The sequence below is a fragment of the Cavia porcellus genome, unplaced genomic scaffold (genome assembly GCF_034190915.1).
Source record: "Cavia porcellus strain 051 isolate PalLab524CR breed Dunkin Hartley unplaced genomic scaffold, mCavPor4.1 scaffold_24, whole genome shotgun sequence".
In the NCBI taxonomy this organism is placed as follows: Eukaryota; Metazoa; Chordata; class Mammalia; order Rodentia; family Caviidae; genus Cavia; species Cavia porcellus.
Genome location: NW_026947507.1, coordinates 35,369,162 through 35,392,783, shown reverse-complemented (window position 1 = coordinate 35,392,783; position 23,622 = coordinate 35,369,162). Strand labels below are relative to the sequence as shown.

At 53.1% G+C, this 23,622-nt stretch overlaps 1 protein-coding gene across 7 annotated transcripts in view; it reads right to left on the bottom strand.

Moving 5' to 3' along the window:
- Positions 1-3,962: 3,962 nt before the first annotated feature.
- Dmtn (dematin actin binding protein) overlaps positions 3,963-23,622 on the bottom strand; it is a 29,380-nt gene continuing 9,720 nt past the window's right edge. For 3 of the 7 annotated variants that reach the window (XM_063234845.1, XM_063234844.1, XM_063234843.1), the window contains exons 2-15: positions 16,804-16,953; positions 16,554-16,628; positions 16,020-16,175; positions 15,131-15,175; positions 14,733-14,832; positions 14,400-14,456; positions 13,818-13,970; positions 11,927-12,051; positions 11,656-11,761; positions 6,321-6,385; positions 6,111-6,159; positions 5,685-5,750; positions 5,381-5,461; positions 3,963-5,125 (exon numbers count right to left, since the gene is read on the bottom strand). In XM_063234845.1, coding sequence (XP_063090915.1) covers positions 5,382-5,461; positions 5,685-5,750; positions 6,111-6,159; positions 6,321-6,385; positions 11,656-11,761; positions 11,927-12,051; positions 13,818-13,970; positions 14,400-14,456; positions 14,733-14,832; positions 15,131-15,175; positions 16,020-16,175; positions 16,554-16,628; positions 16,804-16,821 — 1,095 coding nt within the window. In that variant the 5' untranslated portion in view covers positions 16,822-16,953 and the 3' untranslated portion in view covers positions 3,963-5,125; position 5,381. Of the gene's footprint in view, positions 5,126-5,380; positions 5,462-5,684; positions 5,751-5,789; positions 5,939-6,110; positions 6,160-6,320; positions 6,386-11,655; positions 11,762-11,926; positions 12,052-13,817; positions 13,971-14,399; positions 14,457-14,732; positions 14,833-15,130; positions 15,176-16,019; positions 16,176-16,553; positions 16,629-16,803; positions 16,954-23,622 lie in introns of those variants that run through there. The other 4 variants (XM_063234849.1, XM_063234847.1, XM_063234848.1 and 1 more) reach the window with 4 other exon arrangements.

Genomic DNA, 23,622 nt, shown 5'->3' with positions numbered 1-23,622 from the left:
AAAATCTCAAAATGCATTTCTGAGCCTGTTAAGGTAGCCCATACCTGTAATCCCAGCACTCAGGAAATTGAGGCCTAGTTTGGAGAATTTAATGACTTACCAACTGTCTCAAAACTTAAAAAAAGGGCTGTAGATGAAGCTTAGTGTGAAGGCCCAGAGTTCAATACCCAGTGCCAATACACACACACATGTACACATACAATTTTTGGTCATGTACACCTGCAGTCTCAGCTTCTCAGGAGGCTGGTACAGGAGAATTGTGAGTGTGAGGCCAGCCTCCATGACTTAACAAGACCCTGTCTCAAAATAAAAAATAAAAGGGGTGGAGCACTTGCCCAACATGTGTGAAGCTCTGGGTTCAATTTCCGGTGCCTCTCCCAAATATTTTTGCTAATGACTGCCTGTGAGAAGAGGGTAGAGCTCTGAGACTCCACAGCAGGACTGGGGGTGTGGTCCTCTTACAGAATCATAGACCTGGAGTCTCGGCTTTCTCAGTATTTGGTGCCTCCTTCCCCAAGAGGAGAGGCTCAGAAGACCACAACCTGCCCAAGGTTGGAGCCTGGGATTCCCCCAAGTCCTCACAGGGAGGTCAGGGGCTGCATCCAAGCTCAGCAGGTTCTGGGTCTCAGTTCCCAGGCAGCTGTTTGGAAAACATGTTTTCAAATAGGTCAGCAGCAGGGGCTGCGGATTTAGTTCAGTGGCATAAGCGCCTGCCTTGCAAGCAGGCAGTCGTGAGTTCTATCCCTGATCAGCAGTGAATGAGAGCCTGAGCACAGGTGTCCAGAGTGGGGAAGTGAGGGTGGTAGGCCAACTGTGTCAGACCACCGGAAGATCCCGCCCACTCCGGCGGGGGGGAGGGGGTAGAGCAGTGGCTTAGAGACTGATCTAGAGCCCTAGGAGAAGGGAGTTAGTTCTGTGCAGACAAGATGTGCCTTGTTCTGTCTCCTTTCAAATGGAGGAGGTGGGCTGGATGGATCTGACCAGCATTTTCCCTTCCCTCTGTTGCCCACAACTCTAGGAATAACGATGGAGGTGCATGGGGAATCCAGGACTTTTTTTTTTTTTTTTTTTGTCTTTTTCCTTTTTACCGTTACCGGGGATCGAACCCATGACTGCCTGCTTGCAAGGCAGGCGCTTATGCCGCTGAGCTAAATCCCCAGCCCCTCCAGGACTTTTTTAAAAAAAATCTTTTTAAAGATTCTCATAATTTTTTGTAACTGTTTTCAGATAGGGTCTTACTATGTAACCCAGGCTGGCCTTGAATTATCTGTGATTCTCCTGCCTCAGCCTCCTGATTGCTGGAATTATAAGCATGCACCATCGTGCCTGGTTCCCTACCTTGTTATGTTTTGAGACAGGGACTTGCCAAGTGGCTCACTCTAGCCTTGAACTTGCAATTTTCCTGTCTCACAGTCCTGAGTAACTGGAATTGCAGCTGTGTACCAATAGGCTCAGCTAAAAACTCTAGAAAATTCTGTATACACAGTGTGTCTTTTGTGCCAAAAAATGTTAGGGACCACAGAGGTATGAAAGACTGTTGCCACATAGCTGACATAGGACAGGACCTTTGGACAACGCATCTCCTAGGAGATGGCATGAAGAGTCAAGGTCACTGCAGGGTCTCCCTATATTGCCCAGGTGTTTTTTGAAGTTGGGATCCTCCTGCCTCAGCCTCCCTTGGTGCTTGCAAAGTATATGCCACCAGTCCTAATTTTTGTTGTTGTTGTTTTGCTATTAAAAAGATTTGGATAAAAGAAAAAAAAATTAAAAAAAAAAAAAAGATTTGGAAGCCGCTGGACTAAATGATTTCCCAGTTTTTGCTTCTGTGTGAATGTCATGTGGAGGAGACCCAAGGACTTCCCCTAAGGCTCTGTTTCAGGGACCAAAGCCCCACTCTGAGCACCTCTAAATTCTAGGGAACTTACAGGATTTTAGGACTCAGTATCCAGTCTGCCCCACTACAAGTATCTCCCAGTCAGCTGTGATCAGACGGCCTGCAGCACCCCTTGGGGCCCATGACCTTGATGTTTCCCAACGGCCTGGGAACTCCACGTGGAGTGGGGCCACGCTGGCCTTGGCCCTGCTGCGTTCCCAGCGCCTGAAGCAGGATAAGCTCAAGGCCTGATATCTGCCCATGTGGCCGGGGTTCTTCCCTCCCATCTCTTCGTTGCCCTGGCCTGCTGCCCCTAACAGACAGCACCACCTACTGGGAGAGGCCTGGGGCAGCAGTCAGAATACTGAGCCAGTGTGGAGATGCAGGCCCTGTATTCCAAGCACCCTGGGAAGTTGAGGGAGGAGGATCCCAAGTTTGAGTCTAGCTTGGGCAACTTAGTGACAGTGAGAGCCTGTCTCAAAATATAAAAACAAAGAAAGGTTGGGGATGTAGCTCAGCACAAAGGCCTTGGGTTCAGTCCCCAGGACCACAAAAAAAGAAGTCAGGAGCCGGAGATTTAGCTCAGCAGCAGAAGCACCTGGCTGGAAAGTGTGAGGTTGTGAGTTCGATCTCAGGTAACAAACAAAGTCAGGACACTGGGGACTGGGGTGTAGCTGGGTGATAGAGAGCTCACTTGCTTAGAATGCAAGAAGCCCTGGGTTTCTTTCTTAGCACAGGAAAAAGGAAAAAGGAAATGGGCGCTTGTGCCTATCCTTCATTCACTGGTCACATGTGGCTTCAAGCTTTATTTTTGGGTATAGGGGATCAAACTTGCAACCTCATGATTGCCATGCAGGCACCTGTGCCTCTGAGCTAAATCCCCAGCCTTTCAGGCTTTGGATGAAATGTCACTCTTCTAAGATTTCCTCATTCACTGGAAGGATTGAAATGATCTGTCCTATCAGCCTGACAGTTTTGTTCAAAGTGTAAGACAATGTCATGGACACAAAATACTACAATTTAAAATAATTGTTCATAGTTGGGCGTGATGGTGCATGCTTATCCTCCCAGCACTCTGGGAGGCTGAGGCAGGAGAATCAGGAGTTTGAGCCTAGCCTAGCAACTGGTGATTCAGCCAGACCCTACTTCAAAACAAAACAAAACAAAAAAAGGAGGGGACTGGAGGATGTAGTTCAGTGTGAAGGCCCTGGGTTCAAACCCCAGTCCTGGAGGAGACAAAAAGTTCAAACAGTCCTGATGGCTTGTACCTGTAATGTGAGTTTTTCAGAATGCTGAGGCAGGAAGATCTCAAATTCTAAATCAGCCTGGGCAATTTAGTGAGACCGTGTCTCAAGATAATATGAAAAGTGCTGGGCATGACCCTGAGATTCAAACCCTAGTACTGCTAAATAAATAAATATTCAAATCTGAAGCCAGGCGTGGCAATGCACGGCTATAATCTCAGCACCTGAGAGCCGTGCCATGAGTTTGAGCCCAGCCCAGGCTACACAACAGGAGTCTCAAACAGAAAATAATAAATTTTAACAAAACAAAATAAAAACAGAGTGATTTTTACCTACTTTCCTTCTGTTTCAGCCAAAGATGGAGACTCACCTAGGGGCTTGAGTCAAGCCCCAGCTTATCTGAGGCACCTGGGGTGGGAATCTCTCCCTCCCCTACTACCCACGTCGTCAGGCACCCATACAATCTGTTTCCACCAGGTCAGGCCCGTGCCCAGTCTTTTTTCTGGTCCTCCCAGGAAATCTGCACCTCACACCCACTCAGGCCACAATTCCATGTCCATTCCCTAGGACATCTTAAGACCAAATGACCGCCTCCTCCCTTGGCCCAGGTTTTTGCTGGTTTTTGTTTTTTGTTTGTGACAGGATCTCACTATGTAGCTGAGGCTGCCCTTGGAACTCGGGGCAATCCTCCTGTCTCAGCCTCTCAAGTGCTGGGATTACAGGCATGTGCCACCATGACCAGCTCCTCACTCAATTCTTACTGAATTCTCATTCCCATGGCTCCCTTGGCCTGATGTCATCTGTACCTCTCCCCCATGGCTGGTGGTTCATAAAGGACAAACAGATTAGGGACCCAATGCAACCTTTTAATTCCAAGCAGAGTGCCCTGTCCCAGCACGATCACACACATGGCAGAAAAGGAATGCCAGGGTCTGAGCAGGAACAAAACCCAGACCTGGGCAAAAATATATATATATATATATAATTTTATACACATACACATGTGGGGAGAAAAAAAGCTGGGATGTGAGTAGGCAGGGCAGGGGGTGAGGAATGCAGTGGAAGGAGGCCCCAATAATTACATTCTGTGAGAGCAGAGTGCGGGTGTGTGGGGGACCCGAGAGCCAGCACAGAGGCCCCAAGCCCCACCTCCTGATCTGCTCAGGAGGCTCAGGCCTGGGCTCTGAGGCCCTGGGACAGGTGACAATAGGAGGCATCCTAGGGGCTTTGCTTGAGGCTGGTGGTGGGCTGGGTACTGCTCAAGTGGCATCACCACACCATGCCAAGGCTTTTGAGGAAGCCTTGGGCTACAGTGAAGCTTCAAAGCTGGAGGGTGGCACATCAAGGACAGGGCAAGCTGGCGGGAGGAGGGTGATCACTCTACTGGAGGCCCCAATTGCTCTGGTACAGTGTCAGAAAAGCAGGAGGCCTGGGTGCAGGCTGGAGGCTCGAGTGGGTGTGCACAGGACCCCGGGGCTGTCTCCACCCGGCTGCACACTGCCCACTGGGCAGCATAGCTGACAGACTGACTGCTTGGTGGTCCCCTTGTTAATTTTTCCTCACTCTTCTGGGGACCTTCCTATGGGGGTGGCAGGCAGGGAGAGGGCACGCTCACTCACTCTGTGTGCTGGAGGCCAGGATGGGTTGGGCTGGGCAGTGGGGACCAGGGACAAGAGAAAGTGCCCTGGCTCACAGTAGGGTAGCAAGTCCACAGCTCCCAGCCTGGCACTGCGGAGGGCCAGGTTACCCCTCCCTGAGGAACAGAACCCACCTGCCCCCACCAGCCTCCGCCGTGCCCAGCCTGCCAGGGGAAGGGGATGCTGCGGGGTTCAGGGCCCCAGCTCCAGAGCCCTGAAGCAGCGGGGTAGGGGCATCACAGAGAGGCGCAGCATGGTCAGAAGAGGGACGCCTTCTTCTTGAGCTCGTTCCGCTTCCACAGGGCCAGCTTGCCAAACTCTTCAGGAGACATGGCGAAGACCCTCGAGAAGTCCTCTGCAGACAGATGCCTCTGTGGGGAGACACGCAGGCCGTTGAGGGGACGGAGGCTCGGCGTGGGGTGTGCTAAGTGATGATGGGTGCACAGGGCCCCGATCCCCCTGAAAACCCACACACAGTGCACCCAGTGGGGGAAGGGCACATGCTCAGTCCCACATCGATCCACAACAGGGAGGCAGGACTTGATGGCAGTGCCTGCACCCATTCGGTGCTGGCAGAGGACCCCACTGGTAGCCCCTACAGCACTTGACGCATCTTCTCTACACACCTCAAGCCTCATTCGGTCCACTCCCGGAGGCAGCTTGGTTCTGCCCTTGTTGGTCACCACCAGCATCTCGTAGGGATAGATCTGAGGACAGGGAGGACCAGCTCAGTCTCTTCTGTCCATGCAGCCCCTCCATTCCCTTGGCCTCTCATCAAGTGCAAAGGCCACCAGCTCATGCTGTGTTGCCCTCCATCCCCCCAGCTCCCCAGCTGTCCCCAGCATCATCTCAGGGGGATCCGAGCACATTCAGCCTGCCTGGCTTGCACCCACACCCCGCCCCGCTGGGTGGTCGGGCCCACGCCCTCACCTTCTGCTCCAGCACACAGGGCAGGGAGTTCCCCCGGTCCATCCTCCCCCTCTGGCCCTCTCCGTTCTGGGGAGACCAAAGCCGCAGTGAGCCAGAGTGGGGCACGGGACCTTCCCAGCCTTACCCTGGGCTCCTCGGGTCTTCGCCAGGCAATGCCATGGCCCCATACCCCCCTTCCCCTGACACTGCCAGCTGCCGGGCCCTGGCTGCTGGCACTCCGTCTGCTCCCCTCCCGGGGACACTCACCTGGAGGCCTGCAGGAGACAAGAGCCATTGTTCAGAGGCGGCGCCAAAGTCAGCGAGCTTCAAAACCCACCAGCTCGGCCAGGGGCCTTGCACACAGCCCTGCCCGCGTCGGACACTGGCTGCGTGGGAGCCTGCAGACACCCTTTCCTGGCTCCCTGACAACACAGCCCCGATTCTCACCTGGGCTTCCAGTCTCCCTCTCGGATGGACTGAAGTCTGTGGACTGTAGCTAGGAGGGCACACAGAGGGGTCAGTGGGAGCTAAGCGCAGTCCTCATCCATGCCCTTCACTGAGTGCCCCTTGACCCAGGGATCCCTAAGTACCCACTGGTTCAGCACCCCACACACATGCTCTCCTCTGTGGCCCATGCACCCGCTGCTGAGACCTTACCCGGCTCAGAGTGGTCCTGCCGTAGGAGGGGAGAGAAGAAGACTTAGATGTTCCTGGGTGCAAAGCTGTAAAGGAGCGAGAGGACCCACGCTCAGCCCCTGGGCTCCTGAGAGGGCTGCCTAGCTGGCCTTGCCCTGCCAGGGCAGGGAACAAAGGGGGAAGTCGAGGGACCACAGTAGGTTTCTGCTGGGTCCCAGCTCCTGCCCACTACCGCCAGCAAGTGACACCACACTGGGGCTTCTCTTCTTTTTTGGAGGTAAAGTCTCACTAGGTAGTTCAGGCTGGCCTTGAACTCATCATGTAGCCCAGGCGCTCACCCTGCTTCAGCCTCTTGGGCTTCCCGGGTCTCTGCCATGCTGGCTCATGCTTGGGCTTCTGAACTGCCCAGAATGCTTCCCTCTCCTCTCTAATTAGTGCTAAAATCCATAGCTAAAGCTGAGGTTCACCATTATTTCACAGTGCCCAGCCTCTGGGATATACATATAAACCTAAAGTCTAATCAAAAGAACTAAATTACTGCAATTTTAGAAAGTGTTCATCAAATTTTGAACATTTGACATTAGACTACAGGCAAAGCCATCATTAGCCCAGGGAGCTACTGAGCACTCAAGATACTTCCTGTTTGCAGGCCTGGATGTCATCCACCACTTGCACATTTTCTATGAGTCTAAACTTTCAAGCACTGCAGATTGTAATTCTAGATTGTAATTCTAGAAAATTTATTTCAGTAATGTGTTTTTCTAGAAAGCACTTTGTCTCCAGGATTCCTAAGTTGTACACATCTGCAAACTCCTTTGCTTCTAGTTACTAAAAAATGGCCTGTAGAGGCTGGGGATTTAGCTCAGTGGCATAAGCACCTGCCTTGCAAGCAGGTGGTCATGAGTTCGATCCCCAGCACCGACAAAAAGTTAAAAAAAAAAAAGAAAAAAAAAAGACAAAAAAGGCCTGCAAGTCTGCAGCAGGTTTTGTTTTTACGGTGCGCTCTACCCCTTAGTTACATCTCCAGCACTTTTTAATTTTTATTTTGAGGCAGCAGGGCAGTGTTAAGTTCCTTACACTGGCCCAAACTTGTGATCTTCCTGCCTCAGCCTCCCAAGGTGACATTATGGACACATGCCTGGATGGCAGTTCTTTTGAGTAGGATTTAGTTTAAATTTGTTTAGCCTCAGAATATTTAAAACCAGTTGACGACTTCTGGGAACCTAACACTTCTTTTTATATAAGTTTAGCATCTAGGGCCGAGGGTTTAGCTTAACAGCATAAGTACCTGCCTGGCAAGCGCAAGGTCGTTGAGTTCAATCCCTGGTACCAAAGAAAACCCAAACCAAACCAAACCAAACCAAATCAAACCAAACAAAAACTTTAGCATCCAAAAATGTTTTTTTATATCAAGAATCGAACTCAGGACCTTGTGCTTTCCAGGTGGGGCTTGTGCCACTGAGCTATACCCCTATATAGCCTTAGCATCCTAAATTTGAAAATCCTAAATTTGAAATGCTCTAAATTCCAAACTTCTTCAATTTTGCTACATTAATGCTCCCAATGTTTTAGATTTCATAGCATTTTAGATTTCAGATTTTTGGATTAGGGATGCTCAGCTGGTAAAATTTATGCAAATATTCCAAATTTTGAGGAAAAAAAACCAAAACCACCTCTGAACCTGAGACCCTTCCAGTCCCCAGCATTTCATGCGAAGGCTTGGCCTGCACAGAGAATCAGTACCTTTCACAGTCACTAGTCACTCTGGAAGCATTTCAGTCGTGCAATAATACGTGTGCATTTCTCCTTCCCTGACTGGCACAAGCATCACCTATAAAGCACTTTTGCAGGGTTTTCACTCCAACTACAGATATTCCTCGTTTAACATCTTATGTGTTTAACCATCATTCCAGTGTATGACCCGCCCCTCGAACTTGATCAGTCATATTTTTGTACGGTCTATACAACTCGTGTATGAAGCCTTGAGCCCCTTTTTGTTCAGTGCACCTTGTCTATGCCGCACTGTAGTTTTTGAGAGCTTGTTTGGAGGGCCTGGCAGGGGAGCACAGCTCCTTGTGTACCCTGACCCATGATACCATCCTCTTTTGGGAGCCTGGAGCATGCAGCTTCGGGAGGGGTGGACGCATGTGGAGCGAAAGGGAGGAAGCAGACAAACATCCACCCTGGAAGCCAGAGCAGCCAGAAGAGTCCACCCTGGTGATCAGAGGGGTGCAGCCAGATTGCCCTCACATCCAAGCTCTGTAATTTCTGCTGATTGTACTGTGCAGTCCAGCACCATAGTTTTATACTGTCATACATTATGGTACTGCATGGGAAAGTTACATAAATAAAAGCAAAGTCACCCAGATGAAGTTTTCTTTGACCATTTCTCTGTTCTGAGTATTGTAATGCACACACTATATACCCTCACTGGACCAATTCATTTAATGATCTGGTCCCAGGAACAGAGCTAGGTTGTTAAACGAGGAGCACCTGTACTTCCAGAATGCTTGTCTTTCAAAGCCACAATTCCCAGGCCATGCAGGGACCAAAGTGACATGCCTGTTCATGACTCTGGACTGTTGAGACTGTTAGATATGACAGTCACCTACACGATCACTGTTGAGTGATTACATCTGTCCAGAGCTGCCAAATGCAGTGATGAGGTCGGTATTGGGCAATTCAACCCTAGAAAGCCAACGTGCGGTCACAGAGCTCATCTTTGGCTGAATGGAAGCACCTGTGGAACCTGGGACTGAATCCAGTGAGCCTCAGGACACATCCCTCCTGCTCCTCCTCCTGGGCTTAACTATTTTCTTTCTTTCTTTCTTTCTTTCTTTCTTTTTTTTTGGTACGGAAATCAAACCCATGACCTTGTGCTTGCCAGGCCGTGGGCTTGACTACTGAGTTACACTCTCTAAAATGTCTTTGGGCTGGACCTGATGGTTCTTGCCTACAATCTCAGCATTTAGAAGGCTGAGGCAGAAGGACTGCCACAACTTTAAAGCCAGCCTAGGTTAGACAGTAAAATCAAGGCCAACTTGGGATACATAGTAATCGAGGCCAACCTGGAATACATAGCAAGACTTTGTCTCAAGAAAAACAAACAAGTGAATAAATAGATAAAATGCCTTTGGGATCTCTCTTCACCTGCCCTACACCTGTACCCAGGGGAAGCCTGGTGCATCCTAGCTACCTAGTCATCTTCTGGGTCTTTCAGTCCCTAGTCGCTTTTCCTTGAGGTCCACATCAAACAACCCTTTCAAAAGGTCACACCCCAGAGCCAGCCATGTCCTTTGGTGTCCACAGCTGCCAATCACACGGAGACCTGCAGTTTCTAACGCATCTCCTGGCCCCCAGCCTTTTCAGCTCAGGAGCACCAAAGCCTTTCACCAGCAGTTCTGCAGTGCAGCCTGGACCCTCCCTCCTCAGCACTGTCCTAGCATGGACGCTGGACAAGGCCAGCACTTCCCTGCCTGGCCCCAGGCATTGCAGACAGAACCCACGCTTTGTGGGTGAGCACTGCCCTCCACCACTGACCTGAGCCTCGCCACCCTTGCATTCAGCAGACCGCCCTGACTTCTAACCTGGGCTGCTCTTGTGGCCTCCCCAGTCCTCAGGGGAAGTGGAACTGCCCAGCCAGGCTCCGTGTCTTCCCCACATCTCTCACCTACGCCTGCAAGAGGAGGTCACTGTTGGACCTATCCAGCCACAGCCCGTGCACCCTACCAGCCATCTCCACACACTCAGTTGTGGTTCCTTTTCACCAGTGTACAAGCTGAAGTCCCCAGGCCCCAAGTCAGCCGAACTCAGCACACACTGCATCGTCTGAAACCGGTCCCTTCCACTTTTGTTATAGTGGTTCCGGAGGTCACCAACCAGTGCCTGGGACAAACCCCCCAACTCCCCTCACCCCCCCACTCTGTCCAATCAAACACTGGCAGACTCAGCCTGTTCTTGGGCTCAGAAAGGCTTTTAGCCCTTATACAATATTATGGGCTGGATATGGGCTGTCTGCGAACCCCAAGACTTCATGTGTTGAAATTTAACTCCCACTGTGAAATTAAGAAAGTGAAAACAAGCTGGAAATGGTGATGCACGCCTGTAATCCCAGCACTCGGGAGGCTGAAGTAGGAAAATAATTTCGAGTTCAAGACCAGCCTGGGCTACACAGTAAGCTCAAGGCCAGCCAGAATAGCACAGCAAGACCCTGTCTCAAAAAGACAAAAAGAAAAACAAAAGAAAAGAAAGTGAAAACTAGCTGGCCTGGTGCCACATGCCTTGTATTCCAGGTATTTGGGAGGCTAAGGCAGAAAGATCTAAGTTCAAAGCCAGCCTGGGCAATTTAGTGACAGCCTGTTTCAAAATAAAAACAACCAGGGATGTAGCTAAGGCCTAGAGAACCCCTAGATTCAATCCTCATACCACAAGAAAGAAGTGGGGTGGAAAGGCCATACAGATACCAAGACATACAACAGGTGCACGCACACACAGGCACTGTCTCATCATGTAGAGTGGCTGTGCCACCTCAGGATTCTGCCAGCAAAAAGGCCATCACTGAATGCAGGCTTCTGACCCTCTGGACCTGGGAACTACAGAACTCTCTTCTCTCTATTGGGTTAACCCACCCCAGACTGTTAGTTACAGTAATGGAAGGCCGACACAGACTATTGGCGAGTGTAACAGCTGCTTGTGAGATGCCCTGCCCCTCCATTTGCTTGCTTTCACAGTGAGTCCTCACAGTCCCTCAGCCAGGAAGTGGAGCCTGTATCCCTGCTGCTGGCGATTTGCTCTGACCAAGAGACACTGAGGAAGAGACACAGCCCAGCTGCCTAGGATGGGCTTTGAGAGCTCCTGGCCCGCACCTTGGGATCCTGAGTCCTCCTCCTCTCTGCGGCCTCTGTGGCCAGGGTAAGCAAGGGCACAAGCCCGCCTCGCCGCATGGGGCCTGTGCTCCTAGCTGAGGATCTTCCACTCCCCACCTGTCTCCATGCTGTCCCTGACGTCTGCAGGTGGCCGTCCCCACTCACTCTGCCTGCCTCACTTTGTCACATCCTTCCAGACTCAGTTTAGCCTCTGGGGCTGTCACTGTTCAATCTCTAGTACCAAACACAAAGACAAAAATAAAAGCAAAATCCCAGGTTTCGCATCACTTTTTCCCACCAAGTGCAAGCTCCTGGGGCACAAGACTCTTGTGCACCAGTGACATCCCCAGCAGCTGTGAGGGGCAGACCCTCAGCAGTAAACCGCTAACCCCACTGGAGCAGATGTTCTCTCCCACGACCCTGGACTACATCTCCAAGCTACGGGCTCCAGCAGTGAATGGAGTCCCAGCACCGCACACAGCAGCACTCACAGGCCTGGAAAGGCGTCCGGTCCGGCAGGGAGCGGGTTTTCCTCCGGATCGGCAACGACTTCTCCATCTCTTCTTTCAAGATCATCTTTCCCAAGTTGGAAGTAACCTGAGGAGACAGGAAGATGGAATTGAGTCTCTGACCCCCATTCCTCATCTCCCGAAGGCGAGAGTTGGGTACGCACAGGTGCATGGTCCCCTTGTCTAAGGAGGATGCTTTGCTGGCCCAAGGCCTTCCCCACAGAGACGGGGGAGGGGGGGGGAGCAGCCGGACCTTACTGAGCTCCTCTTTCTGCCGCTCCCTCAGCGCCTTCATCTCCTCTCCGGAGTCGTCATCCTCCTCTTCCTCCTCTTCCTCTGCTCCCCTGCGTGATGCCTTCCGCTTCCTCCACTCAGTCTCTAGGAGACACAGTAATGAGGCTGCTCAGCCCCAGGCTCGATGTACCTCCTGGGTCCTCGGAAGAGACCACAACTTCTGTTTTTGGTGCGGGGAATCGAACTTACGACCTCACACTTGGCAGGCAGGTGCTGTGCCACTGAGATATATATCCCCGGCCCCACAACTGCTTTATTTTTGTTGCTTTTTTAATTAAAAAAGTATTTTGAGACAAAGTGTTGTTATGTTGCTGAGGTTGCCTTTGAGGGCTGTCCTGCCTCTGCCTCCCAAGTAAACTGGGACTACAGCCCTGAGCCATTGTACCAGGTAATACAAATTTAATAAATAATAACAATTAGGGGCCAGGGATTTAGCTCAGTGGCATAAGTTCCTGCCTGGTAAGCACAACGTCATGAGTTTGATCCCAGGTACAAAAAGAAAATAAAAAATAATAAAGTAGGAGCCAGGTACAGTGGCACATATCTGCAATCCCAACATTGGAAGCTGAGGTAGGAGGATCACTGTGAGTTCAAGGCTACACAGTGAGTTCAAGGCCACCCTGAACACATATCAAGACCCTGACAGAAACCAAAAACAACAACAAAAACAAAAAGATACAACAAAATAGGACTAGGAGCCTGGCTCAGAGATGGAACACAAATTTATCACGCACAGCATCCTGGATTCAAGTCTCCAGCACCAAAAATAATAACAACAAAACACGACTTCTGGGGGCTGGGGATTTAGCTCAGCGGCATAAGCGCCTGCCTTGCAAGCAGGCAGTCGTGAGTTTGATCCCTGGTACCGATAAAAAGAAAAAAGACCAAGACAAAACAAAACAAAACAAAACAAAAAAAACAAACACGACTTCTGCACCTTGCAGTGGGGTAAGCAACACACACATACAACTTAAACCCACTGAGCACCAATACCTTCACATGATAGACACATAAACCTGTCTCACTAAATTGACCTGACTGGGCTTGAACTTCTTTTTTTTTGGTCTTCCTGAGACTCTTTTTTTTTTTTTTTTAATTTTTTTTTTTGTCTTTTTCTTTTTTTATCGGTACCGGGGATCGAACTCGCGACTGCCTGCTTGCAAGGCAGGCGCTTATGCCGCTGAGCTAAATCCCCAGCCCCCTTCCTGAGACTCTTACACTGCACAGTTCAGGCTGGCCTTGAACTTGCTTTGTAGCCCAGATTGGCCTTGAACTCACTGCCATCCTCCTGCCTCAGCCTCCTGAGTACTGAGATTACAGATGTATATGCCACCACGCCCAGCCTGGGTTTGAATTTCTGATTCTCCTGCCTCAGGCTCCCCAGCAGCTGTGGTGACAGGTGCAAACCTCCTCTCTCACTTGTCTTCCCTCCAGAGCTCAGGTCACAGGGCCTGAGACTCAGCAAGATTTGGGAAATATCTGCTGAAAGACTAAATAAGCAACCGAGGGGAGCAGGGAGAAGACTGGGAAGGGAAGGGAAAGAGTGAGAGTGTGTGTCAGGATGTGGACAGCCCCTCACGAGAAATGGACTCGGAATCTGCTGCAGACAGCACCAGTAAAAACAGTAAAATCAAAAAGGGAGAGAAGCCACATATGGACGGGAGGGAAGGAACGACCAGCGGCTGCTCCCAGCTGCGCTGCAGGAAAGCAGGGAAGGGGTGAGCTACGCCCCACTCAGGAGGTGTGGTGGGACACAGCTGGCAGCTTCAAAAGCGCCCACAGGGAGTGGTGGGGGCCCAGGGAGTGGCGGGATGTCCCAGCCTGCCTCTCTCCTGTCCCAGGTCTCCTACCCACAACGGCCAGCGACGGGGGACAGGGCCAGTAGTCGGTCTCGATCTTGGCCGGCTGGTTGGGGTCTGGGGGCTGGGCCGCAGGGAACTTGGACGACTCGATGATGAGGTCCTCGATCTGGTGCTTGCTCTGAGGGCTGCCAGTCATGGACTCTGCGGATGGAGGCGGAAGTCACACACACAGCCGCCCAGCCACCCTGCCCACTCCTGCTCCCCACCCTCTCATCCCCACACCAGGGAGGCCCCCATGTAAAGCACAGCAAGGACAGGGCCAGTGCCCAATGTGACATGCTGGGGGGGGGGGCACGTCAGCAATACTGGGAATGGAACCCAGAGCCTTTACACTGAGTATTACATTATATTGTTTTTGTTTTTGAGACAAAGTCTCACTAAGTTGCTAAGTTTTCCAGGCTGGGCTCAAACTTGTGATCTTTGTGCCTTCCAGGGGCAGGGATTACACATGTGCCCCCACATCAGACATGCTGCTACGAACAGTTATTCTCCTATCTGCTCCCGGCCAGCACCAGCACAGACCCCAGGACGTGGCAGGAAGGGGCCCTGAGATGTTAGGGGACCCCTCACCTCTCTGCTTATAGATGGGTGGCTTCTTATAGATGTTGGAATCCGGCCGGGTGGTCTCTGAGAAAGGAGACAAGAGCAGCTGAGGGGGATACACTGATGGCAGGAAATACTAGGACAAAAGACGTGCCCAGAGCTAAAGCAGAACTGGGGATCTTGGGCATCCCTGGGGAGTGGGAGGGAAGGAGGACTGCCCGGGGTTTCCAGAGCACGGGTCCAGCTGAGGCTGTGGTGAGTTTATGCCCCAGAGAGAGTGGGTCCAGGAGCACAGGTTGAGGTCCCCAGGATAAGAGCGGTCTCAGGGAAGGATGCAGCTACACTGGCCTGGAAACCTACCAGGGTGGTGGAAGTGTGGCAGGCTCGTCCGGGGGGTCCCTGTGGCTCTGGGGACTGAAGCCTGAGAGAGGATTCCGGGGGTCCGGCTCTCTGCCCACACCTGTGAAGCAGAAGCGTGCAACTGCCAGGTGTCCCTCACCTGCTTTGACCCACAGGGAAGCCTCCAGGAGTGCACTTTCCACTGACTTCCAGCCCCAGCCATAAGCACTGCCTGCCCTGGAGTAGGGGACCTGGGAGTAGGGGCCATGACACCTGGGTTATCCAGGCATGGCCACCAAGCAGGCCAAGGATCAGCTGGGACCTGCTGGTTCTGTCATCCTCTGGGCTCTGCCTGTAGACTGGACATGTGCCGGAGCAGGGAGATGTGGCCCCATCTGGACAAGGCTGGGCACACTCACCTCCGGGGACGGTGGGGGGGACGTGGACTTGGGTGACAGAGAGCGCTGCAAATGGAGGGGGCTGGTCAGTCATGAGCACAGAATGAAACCCTCTCCCTAGAACCCCAGAGGCCACTCCATACCCCACCTGTCTCCTCTTAGATCCTTGCCAGTTCCCAGCCCCACATGGGCTGCCTGGAGCTCTACGCTGGAGGCCAGAGCAGGGCAGCCCTGGAGCTGCATGCTTGGTCCTCGAGGGCCAACTGTGAGCTAGCAACACCCCTGTCCTCAGAACCCAGCCAGCAACAATGGTGACCAGAGCAACATGCAGCCGGGGACAAAGCACAGGCTCCCGGACTGGATTTGAGGCCCGATGCCCCAGCTCACTGCGGCCGCCTTAGCACTGCCTTTCCCCACTCTTGAGATAAGGCCTCACTATGCCGTTCAGCGGGCCTTGAACTCACTACTAGCCCAGGCGGACCTCAAACTCCCCGACATCCTTCTGCTCTGGCCTTCTGACAGAAGGCCTGTCCACGCATTGACTCAATACCCTGACTACCTAACAACCTCTGCTATAGGAGGGGAAACTGAGGCCTCAGCCTCACACCAGTCTCTCAGCTCAGCCTTCCTGCCTTCACCTTGTGCACATTTTGTTCTTGCTGCTCACTGCTCTCTCCCATAGAACCCCACCACCGTCACCACCACGCTGCAGCCATTCAGCTCTGCCCCTCTTGCCCTCCACATCCGGGCCACACCCCAGCCATGGGCCACAGCCCCTCTCTGTAAACACTGGATGGATTGATCCACTTCCTGCAGTGTAGCTCCAGTGACTGACACCAGCCGCCAGGAAGGTCAGCAAAAGCAGATTCCACCCCCCACCCTGTGCCCTCCGACCACGAAGACCCCTCACCTCCCGGCTTCTGGGCAGCTCCACATGGTCCAGCAGGGAGTAGGTAAAGTGGGGCTCATAGATCATGAGGTCTGGCCGCTCGATATCCAGGATGGCCTTGTCCTTGGGGATGGCAGCCAGGTCCTTGTAGCCCAGCACCTGGTTATCCATCTTGGCCTGAGGGGAAACAGCATCAATGGACCGGATGTGCTGAAAGCCTCGCCCGCGGCCCTAGCACCATGGCCGCCTTAGCTTGGGCCCAGAACTCGGGCAGCCATTTGAGCTGTGAGCTCGCACGCGTGAAGGGCTCCATCATTTTAAGCACTGAGACATCACCTTAAAATAAACGACAGTCTCTTTGCGTTGCTCTTTAGGAGCCATCAGAGCAGACCTTGATGGGGACCGGGGGAGCCTCCTCCGGATCTCTGGGGTCTCTCCGTCTGCCTGCGCCAGCAGGACAGCCGTGCGGTGCATGGGGGCGGGGCTCTGAGTGACCTGGGTACCCACCCCCCTCCTCCCAACCTGAGGGTGCTGCTGGCCGCCACAGGTACTCACCACGATGCTGGAGGGAGAGCCAGGTACACTGGAGTCTCGGGAGGAGCTGACGCTCCCGGGGGAGGTAAGAGGGTGCTGGGGAGAGCAGAAGGCGGCCGAGTGGGCGTGTGCGTGGGTGCGAGGGCGGGGGCGCGGGTCTGCCCTAGGCCTCGGGGCCCGGCGTGCTGCGCGGCGGGCGGCCACTAGGCGGCGCCCTCGGCTCCCGGGCCGCCCCCACCCCCCGCCCGCCCGCAGGGAGCGCGCCCCGCACCTTCTGCAGTCGTTCCATGCGGTGGGCGGGGGAGGGGGGGCGCGGGGCGCGCGGCGGGCGAGGGTCAGGCGCGGGTTGGCTCCCGCGGCGAGGGCGTGGCACGGCCCGGGCGCGTCCTCATCCCTCGGCGACTCAGCTGGCGCTGGGCGGCTGCAAGGAGGGGCGGGCGCGGGCCCGGGTTGCGGTAAGGCCGGGTCCCCGCGCGCGGCGCGGCCGGCGGCCCCTCGTTCTGAGCCATTGTTCTCCGGCTCCGGAGGAAATGACGGCAGGGGTCACCCGGCGGCCCGGTGCAAGCGGCCTCTGCACGGGGGTCACACCTGCGGGGGTCACACCTCCAGGCTCCTCCACTCAGCCTCATTCCCGCAGGAAGTCATCCATCTTCCCTCGCGGGGGCACTTGGGGACAAGCCTGCTGAGTGCGGGCGCGGAGCACAGGGTGGAGCTGGCCACACCCCTCGTCCTTTGCGGGCTCTTGGTGACTCTGTGAAGGTGACGCACCCGGGGGCCTAGGTCTGGTTCCTGCTTGCCAGGGCTCTGGGCCCAGCATGTGGATGCCGGGAAGCGCCCTAGCCGCCCACGTGCGCTGTACCTGCGTACCTGGGTTCCTCCTGCAGAAGCGTATTGGGCCCCCAGCCCTGCTTTCTCCTTCCCGGGACACCCAGCACTGGGCCCCTTATGCATTCCCTGAGAGCCTGGCTGGGTCCTGGGTCCTGATGACGGTGGGCTGCCAAGCCACAGACCCAGAATGACAGAGTGGAGAAGTCGGCACAGGCGGTGAACACCGCGCCAGCATGGGCTGCCCGGAAGCCAGGGCTGTGTGACCTCGGGCCAGTTACTTCACCTCTGTAGGCCTCCTTTCTAAAATGGGTGGCAGGCATAGTCCCTGTGTCACTGGGCTGCTCTGAGGATAAGATGCGACAGAAAGTGTGAAGTGCATGCGTGCCCCTGATAGGTTCGAGGTGGAGGGTTTGCCCTTAGCTGCCTCAGAGCGTGAGGAGCTCCAGGTTTTTCTGGGCCATTCCTGACAGCCACAAAAAACTGAGGCCCACATGGGTGCTCCATTCTGTCACCAAACTGCCTGCTTGCAGGACAAGCAGCCCTCTCCCCACTTCTGCTTTGGCCCCCACCTGCACATCTCTGCCTCTTGGCCATGCACCCTTCCAGTCCATCGAAAGCCCCTCCCCCCGCTGCTCCTTCTCCACCTTAAACCCAGGCCTTAAGCTAAGCACTGAGTTTGTGCTGCCTCGAGTGGAGTGCGTTTCTTCCCTAATGCATCCACAGCAGAGTTCTGGACGTCAACGAGAGTATCCAGAGCTGGCACCGTTTGGGTCTTGTCCTATGCTAGGTACTTCGATAAACACTAAGAAGTATTCTTTCATTCTTATAGCAACCCTTGAAGGCAGATGCATTTCACAGATGAGGAAACTGAGATCCAGGGAGGTTAAAAACTAGCAGGGAGTGGGGTAGAACATGCCTATAATCGCAGCATTTGGGAGGCTGCGGCAGGAGGATTGTGGAGAGCTCAAGGCCAGTCTGCACTTCACTTTCAATCGAGTGTCCAAAAACAAACACAAACGAACATGTCCATCTGTGTCAAGGAGCTGCAAGCTGAATGCATGGTACAGGCTGCTCTGCATTCCCGTGGGGAGACTGGAACCCGCCAGTTTTCCCAAGTGTCTGGGAGAGTCCAGAACCAAGGCTGTAGGAGACTCTGGCCATGGACACACACGAGAGCTACCTGGTGCTCACAGAGAAAGTCTGTTCCTGCTGCTGAAAGAAAGCAGCCTGCATACAGGTGGGGACAGGAGGCACTCCGGGCCTGTCTGGGGGAAACGCCAAGTGTGACTGACTGGGCCTGGGATGCAGCTCAGCAGCACAAGCACCTGCTGGGAAGCACAAGGTCCTTGGTTCGATTCCCAGTACAAAAAAAAAAAAAGGTAAACATGACTGCAGCGTTTGAGATGGACTGGAGGGCTTGTGTCCAACACTAGGATTGGATTGTATTCTGTGGGCATTACAGGAGGCTTAAAAACTTTACACTTATTTTTTTTTTTTCAGGTAGAATCTTGCTATGTGGCCCAAGTTAGTCTTGAACTCTGGGGCCGAGGTGATCCTCCTGTCTCAGCCTCCTGAGTATCGGGACTACAGGCATACACATGTCCAGCCCTTAAAATTGGTGGTGGGAGGAAGGTTTATAGCACTTTTGCATTGAGCTATGTCATAAGCCCTTTTTAATTAATTATTGGTTTTTGTTTTTGTACTGGGGATTGAACTCACAACCTAGCATCTGCCAAGTAGGCACTGATGCTGCTGAGCTAAATCCCTGGCCCTTAATTAATTATTGGTTTTTTTGAGACAGGGCTTCACTATGTAGTGAAAGTGATCCTGAATTCACTATATAACCCAGGCTGGCCTTGAAATTGCAGCAATTCTTCTGCCTCAGCCTCCCAAGTGCTGTGATTATAGGCATATGGCACCATAGCTGGCTATTTTTTTATTTTGAGACAGGGTCTTGCTAAATGGCCTACTTGTTTATGCTGGCCTTGAGGTTGTGATCTTCCTGTTTCAGCCTCCCAGAATACTGGTATCAAAGAGATGCACCACTGCGCCTGGCTTCCTAACCCAGGCTGGCCTCAAACTTTCAGCGATCCTCCTGCCTCAGCCTCCTGAGTGCTAGAATTGTAAGTGTGTGCCACCATTTAAAAAATTTTTTTAAGCAGAGAAGTAACACAGGTCATTGGGGGAAATGAATCTGACTACAGCCTGGGAGCCAAAATGAACAGGCAAAAGTGTCTCCAAGAAGGCCAGCCTAGAAGCTGTGACAGGATTCAGGCATAGCACTGGGAATGGTGGGGTGGGAGGTGGGAAGAGGCAGAAGGGAGAAGTCCTGTGACAGCCAGTGCAAAGCCTGAGCCCGAGCAGAGCTTTGGAAGGGATGAGTCCAGCTCTGACAGGCTGAGACTTTGGGAGTGGCAGGTGGGTATGTCTGGGATGAAGGCATGGAAAGGTGCCAGGTGAGGAGGCAGACATGTGCCCACAGGGTAGAAGTGATGTGAACACCTGGCTTCTGGGGAGCAACCTAGGAAACTGTGAAGACTGGCAGCTTCTCAGTCAGAAGCTGATAAGGCTGAGGCAGGAGGATCTCAAGGCCAGGCTGAACTACACAATGACTCTGTCTCCCAAAAAACCAAAAATCTGGGAAACCAGGGGACCTGCTCTAAGACAACCAGTGTATCTCATGTCCTTTGTCTTCGGCAAAGGGCTGACACACAGTAAGTGCAAAAAGGCTGAGAGAAGATATCAGGGGAGGGGGCTGCAGCAGCCAGGGGCCAGTGCTGTGGACAAGGTGAGGAGAGGCACAGAGGGAAGTGCTACCCAAGACAGGCATGGTGAACATCTGTAAGCTGGGCTGCTCGGGAGGCTGAGGCAGGAGGACTAAAAGTTTGAGGCCAGAGTGGGTGTGGTGGCAATACACCTGTAATCCCAGCATTTGGGGTGGAGGGATGCTGAGGCAAGATGACTGCCATGAGTTCAAGGTCAGCCTAAACTACATAGCAAAACCCTGCTCTCAAAAGAAAAAAAAAAATCGAGCTGGGGATTTAGCTCAGTGGCATAAGCAGCTGGCTGGCAAGCATGAGGTCATGAGTTCGATTCCTGGTACTGCAAAAAACAAACAAAAATCAAGTCTGTAATCCCAGGACTCTGGGGGATCACAGGTTTGATCCCAGCCCATACAGCTTAGTGAGAACCAGCCTTAAGGGGCTGGGGATTTAGCTCAGTGGCATAAGCGCCTTCCTTACAAGTGTGTGGTCGTGAGTTCGATCCCTGGTACCGATAAAAATGAAAAAGACAAAAAAAAAAAAAAAAAAAGAGAACCAGTCTTAAAATGTAGACAGACAGACAGTTTAAAAAAAAACACAACAACAACAACAACAACAACAAAAAACAGACTGAGGATGTAACTTGGTGCAAAGGCCCTGGGTTCAGCTCCCAGCATTGCAGGAAAAAAGAATATCATGTCCTCCACAGGCTGGATGTCAAGCCTCCAATAGCCTCCTTCTTGGGGCCCACAGCCTGGCAAGGCTGCCATCCATCTGCAAAGGGGCCGTGTCCCTCCAAGAGGTGTGACAGAAGGACCAAGGGAACCCGGAGGGGGACCTCAGACGAGGCAGGACTGACTGTGAGTTTTGTTTATTTATCTCACTGTGTAGCCCAGGCTAGCCTGAAACTCACAGGGATCCTCATGCCTCTGCCTCCTGAGTGCTGAGATTACAGTCATGTACCACCAAGGGACAGGCATGGCCTTGGAGGAAAGAGGTGGTTCCGGGAAGGAGCAGAGGGGGAGAGACTGGGCAGCGGCAGTGTTAGTATGGGATGTTTGAGAACCAAGCAGAGCCTTCTGCTTCTAGGGAAGGGAACAAAGGAGGTCTCACACCTGTGCTGAGTGGCCCATGACCAGGAGCAGGGAGGTGTCATTCTGGGGAGCAGGTGCTGTGGAACACAGAGAGTGACAGCGGACTGCTCAGGACAGGAGGGGTGTGTCCAAGGCACAGAGACCCATGCTCAGGACCACCAGCACCAGGGCACGGGCACAGCCACATGGGGTCACCATTCCAAATGGCAATGGTCAAGGTAGTCCTAACAGTTAATATTTATGGGCCATCGCTGTACCCACTGGCCGTGTGCACTGTACCCCAAATTCCTTCTTCCCTCTCTTCCTGACACCCTGATCCTGTGAAATGACTATCATCTCAGGTTCAGAGGACATTGCGACTTAAGTAATCAAATGTTTGACCTGGGGCTGGGGGTTTAGCTCAGCGGCATAAGCACCTGCCTTGCAAGCAGGCAGTGGTGAGTTCGATCCCTGGTACCGATTAAAAAAAAAAAAAAATGTTTGACCTGATACTGTGTGGAATTGAAGCCCATTAACCAGGGGATCACCCCACACAAAACGGTGGTGTAAGTAAAAACCAAGCCCCGCTCCCTGGTACAGGGGACTGCACCCAGGGAATGCTGAGCTGTATCCCCAGCCTTTTTTTGTTTTGAGGCAGGATCTTTTCTCAGCTGATTTCACAATTGGGATCCTCCAGCCTCAGTCTCCTGAGTAGCTGAACTGCTGGGATTACAGGTGTCTGCCACCATCCCAAGTAGGTACTATGTCTGCATTTTAATTTGGGATGAGGTTTAAGAAATAAGATTGCGGCCAGGGATTTAACTCAGCGGCATAAGTGCCTGCCTGGCAAGTACAAGGTCTTGAGTTAGATCCCTGGTATCCAAAAACAAAAAAAAAAAGAAGGAAAGAAATAAGAGCGTTTACTGGTGAAAGTTCTAGCTGTCAGAAAGCCGGCAGGGAATGAAAAAAACAGAAAGTTGTCTTGGCCTCTCCTAGCATGTAGCTCCCTCTCTCAGTCATTTCCCACTCCACCTCCTCTAGTAGGCTCCACCCCCAGACCCCCACTCATGACTCTTGCCTCCTTCCGCTGACTCTGACCTGGGGGCCAGAGACCCAAAGGGCAGGCTGCAGCAGGAAAAGAGGGAGGAATGGAGGAAGGCCAGTCCAGGTGGCGGAAGGGGCTTCTCAGCCTGCCTGGCCCTGGTCGGTGGCCAGCGGGCTTTTCCTCCCCCACGGCAACCCCACCCTCCCCCAGCTGTGTCCCTTCACGCCTTATCTGAGCCAGCAGCCCAGCCCCACCTCACACCACCCACCTTCTCATCTCCATAGCAACAGAGCTCCAGGGGTGTGGGTGATAAGAACCAACCCACAGGGACCTCCCCATGGCTGGTGTTACAGGGGCAAGTCCAGACCCTAGCTCTGCAGACTTCCAGCAATGAAGGACACCAGGCGGAACTGCACCCTCCACTTCTCTGGTCCAGCCTTTGATTCCAGCCTAAGCCAGCCACTCACTAGTTGTTTGATGCCAATGCTCAGGTTAGGGACTTTCTCTTAGTTTTTGAGCTAGAGTCTTGCTGTGTAGCTCAGGTTGGCCTTGAACTCACTATGGAGCCCAGTCTGGCCTTAAACTTGCAGCAATCCTCCTGCCTCAGCTTCCCTAGTGCTGGGATTCCGAGAATGTGCCATCACACTTGGTTGTGCTAGGGACTTTCCACACGTCCCCCGTCCTGGCTGGACTTCACACAGACCAGCAGTTTTCTCACTTAGGGTCCAGGACAAGTGATGCAGAGAGGTGCTTGCCAAAGCTACCCAAGCTGGCAGTCCTGCCCAGGCAACAGCTCAGGCCTAGGAGAGGAACGCCTTTCAGCGAGGCCCCCCCAAATCCTATTTCAGCCTGAGCTCAAGACTTGGGTCCTGCTCACCAACCTGCCTTGCAGATCAGGACCTGGGAGTGAGGGCCCTGGCTGGAAGGCCATGAAGCTCCGAAGTGAGTGCAGCCAGCTGCCTAGGTCACACTGGCGTCCCTCACTGTGCTCAACAGGACTGCCTTATGTTGCTTTCTCATCTTCCTGCTTCCCTTCCCTTTTTTTCTTTTCTTTCTTCGTGTTTTCTGGCTCCCTTTTTTCTTTCCCTCTCCTTCTCCCCCCTTCTTAGCCCCACCTCCGCAGTTGCTGTGGCAACAAAGTCAATGCCAGAAATAAAGGCAGGATCCAGGGAGGTCACCAGTTCCCAAAACAGCATCCCAGGGAGGGGAGTGGGAGGGAGGGTGGAGCAGGCCAGGGCAAGGGACTGCCCAGCGTGCCAGGCGCACGGCGGTGCCTACCTAAGTCCTCAGTGTCCCCACCTAAGCCAGGCATGCACACTGGGCTTCTTTCAGGCTGGCTGGCAAAGCCCAGTTATTCCTCTCATTTTCTTCCTCTTTTGCAG